The sequence below is a fragment of the Lipotes vexillifer genome, unplaced genomic scaffold (genome assembly GCF_000442215.2).
Source record: "Lipotes vexillifer unplaced genomic scaffold, Lipotes_vexillifer_v1.1 scaffold2106, whole genome shotgun sequence".
In the NCBI taxonomy this organism is placed as follows: domain Eukaryota; kingdom Metazoa; phylum Chordata; class Mammalia; order Artiodactyla; family Lipotidae; genus Lipotes; species Lipotes vexillifer.
In genome coordinates this window covers 56,811-60,105 of record NW_006775310.1, presented here as the reverse complement: position 1 = coordinate 60,105, position 3,295 = coordinate 56,811, and the positions used below count along the sequence as shown (strand labels likewise).

At 56.3% G+C, this 3,295-nt stretch overlaps 1 protein-coding gene across 1 annotated transcript in view; it reads left to right on the top strand.

Moving 5' to 3' along the window:
- The window catches only part of CAVIN1 (caveolae associated protein 1), an 11,046-nt gene extending 7,983 nt beyond the window's left edge, over positions 1-3,063 (top strand). Inside the window, exon 2 of the mRNA XM_007449842.1 lies at positions 2,362-3,063. Within this exon, the coding sequence (XP_007449904.1) occupies positions 2,362-3,063 (702 nt within the window). The remainder of the gene's footprint in view (positions 1-2,361) is intronic.
- Positions 3,064-3,295: the final 232 nt, after the last annotated feature.

Sequence of the window (3,295 nt, the reverse complement as noted above, 5' to 3'; positions counted from 1 at the left end):
AGGGGGGGGGGGGGGAGACAACCCCAGATCCAGGAATAAACCTCCCCTCACTGGGATTGCTCCTGATGTTGTATTTGAGACCTTTCATCAGGCACTAGGAAGACACGATTGGCTACAAGAAGTCTGGAACTCTCTCCCCAGCCTTGTTCACGTTCAAACTCAGCTGGCAAAGACCTTTATCTAGGAAGCTAGAGGCCAGGAAAACCAGCCAGCTCAGCCTTTACGGGTTGGAGTGGAGCAGAGGGGAGAATCAGGGGTGCTGGTGTGGGGCAGGGAGACAATGTGGATCTGTTTTCCAGCAGCAGGGACTGTTTCCTGATTACTTCCCACCCATCACGCTTAATCCTTCCCTTAATTCATCCACATAGTCTGAGCTTAGTGAAAGGAGGCATTCTCCTTCAAACGTCGGGGAGCGTGGGTGGGTTTTTAGACTAGGAGGCTGTGAAGGAGAGATCAGAGCTGACATTTTTTGATACTAGGGCTGCCGGTAAATTCTGGGTGGAGATGGATGAAGAAGTAGCCCGGAGTTTAGATAATCATAGAGAGTCCTAACATGGTGTTTAAGAGAGAGCGCTCGGGTGGCAGGCAGGGAGAAGTGATTGCAAAAGGGAGACCCAAAGGGTACAACTGGGAATCAGAGGGACTGCTAAGAGAGACTGGGACCCTCCTACACTCAGAGCAAGGAAAACACCCCTTCAATGCCTCCATGAGTGATTAGAAGCAGAGGATGGACGGACTGCTGCAGGATGCCCATGATAGTACCCAGCCAGCTGTGGCAGGTGGAGACTACAAGTCCCAGCATGCCCTGAGCCCTGGTCACCTTGCCTGCTGGGAGATGTAGTTGAGTAACGAGAGCTTGCGGTGGCTTGGTGCCCAGCAGAGCCGGTTCCCAGTTTGGGAGAAGAGGTGGAGCCAGCATTCCCTCTTTGTCCCTGCTAATAATATTGACAGGGAGGGAAGGAAGTTGGGAGGAGGTGTTCCTAGTTTTCAATGTAAACCAGGAAACTCTGTGGGGATGTGGATGGGAGGGAAGAGGAAAGAGGTTGGGGGCTGGGGAAGGAATTTCTGTAGCAGGTGGTACAGAGATACCAAGCAGTCAACATATACGTGTATGTGCGTGCGTGTGTGTGTGTTCATGGGATGGGTCAGCTCGTGTTGCCTCATTTTTCTCAGATGGGGTTTTCTTACAATTCTGCGAAACAATCTTCAGAAAACCCTTTAGAAAAAGTACTGCCTATCATTCCTTCGTAGGAAGTCCCTAAAGAGAGTCTGGGCCAAAGAGGAGAGCCTGTTTACATTCTGGGTTATGTCCCCTTTTCCTGTCTGTGCTCAATCTCCCCTACCTTCTGGTGAGAGGTGATCCTGAGATTCTGAAATGTTGGTCCAGAGTCAGGATCTTGGAAAATCTTCCCGGAATGGAAAACAGTGCTGGTGCTAGGTGTTCCCAGGGGAAGAGGGAAGAACTGGCTCTGAGCTCCAGGATCTCTTGCCCTCCTACTCCTGGTCCCTTGAGCTCCTGTTTGGGGGGAAAAGAGCAGGAATTGGAAAAGCAATCTCTCCCTTCCATTCCAAGGCAGGGACGTCAGAACCAGAAGAAACGTCCAGGGTGGGAAGAAAACATGTCCTTGGCTCCCAGCCAGCTTCCTCCTCTTTCCTCAATTTCTACATGAGGGTGGAGAATGTCCACTGGTGGAGTCAAACAGTATGAGGCGGGGGAGGGAGATAGGGCCACAGCTCTGCTTCCCTAATACTGGTTCTTCTGAAATGATACGAAGTCTGGGAAACGCACTCCCTTTATGGTAAACTTGCCTTCAAGTTACCCTACTTGGGGGCCGCCTGAGATCGGCTGTGAGCTCGTCCCCCTACCCGCACCCGTCAACCTAAACAGACTCTGCCCTTTGGTTTTGGGCCTGGCTTGGGCAGTGTGGGGCTCAGTGCACCAGAGGGCGCTCTGCCCATTTCCAAAGTTAAGTTGTGGTCCCTGAGACGCAAAGGGTAAGGACTGGTTTAAAATGGGTAGTCGCAGGGCTCAAGGAGACGGTTGGAGGGCCGCAGAGATACTTAACTGAAGTGCGAAAACATAGGCCAGACTCCGATCCGAACCTCGGTTCCCTCCTCGCCCTGTCTGTATAGTTACTATTCATTCAATACATATTTCTTGAGCGCCCACGAGGTGTCCAGCTCTGTGCCAGGCGCTGGGGATACAACGGCGAGCAAGTCCAGGCCGATTTCACGGGAACCACGCACTCCGCAGGATCACGGGTGCCACCGCCCAGCCCCGGGTTCGCCCGGCGTCCCCCCAAGTCCCCGCCCAGTTCTCCGGCTCTGCCACCTCATCTGTTCGCTCTGATCTCCCTTTAGGATGAGGTGAAACTGCCGGCCAAAGTGAGCATCGGCAAGTCGCTGAAAGAGTCGGAGGCGCTGCCCGAGAAGGAAGGCGACGAGCTGGCCGAGGGCGAGCGGCCCGAGGACGACGCGGCGGTGCTCGAGCTGTCGTCGGACGAGGCGGTGGAGGTGGAGGAGGTCATCGAGGAGTCGCGCGCCGAGCGCATCAAGCGCAGCGGCCTGCGGCGCGTGGATGACTTCAAGAAGGCCTTCTCCAAGGAGAAGATGGAGAAGACCAAGGTGCGCACCCGCGAGAACCTGGAGAGGACCCGCCTCAAGACCAAGGAGAACCTGGAGAAGACGCGGCACACTCTGGAGAAGCGTATGAACAAGCTGGGCACGCGCCTCGTCCCCGCCGAACGGCGGGAGAAGCTTAAGACCTCGCGAGACAAGCTGCGGAAGTCCTTCACGCCCGATCACGTGGTCTACGCGCGCTCCAAGACGGCGGTCTACAGGGTACCGCCATTTACCTTCCACGTCAAGAAAATCCGCGAGGGCGAGGTAGAGGTGCTGAAGGCCACCGAGATGGTGGAGGTAGGCGCCGACGAAGAGGAGGGCGGCGCGGAGCGCGGCGAGGCGGCCGACCTGCTGCGCGGGAGCAGCCCCGACGTGCACACGCTGCTGGAGATCACCGAGGAGTCGGACGCCGTGCTGGTGGACAAGAGCGACAGCGACTGAGCCGGGCGCGGGGCTGTGCCCGGGAGGCCGCGCCGCCCCGCCTCTCCCCGCCCCCGCCCCGATTCCATTCTCTCTCTGAACTTTATCTTTCGCATTCTCTCGCTGCCCCAAAAGGGCTGGGATATTTCTAAATTGAGAACACCTCCCCTCAAGTAGCACCCCTCCGAGTCTTACGGCTGCTAAGACGAGAGGGGGAGGCAGCCTGCTCCATGGACAGCCCCAGTTTAGGCAT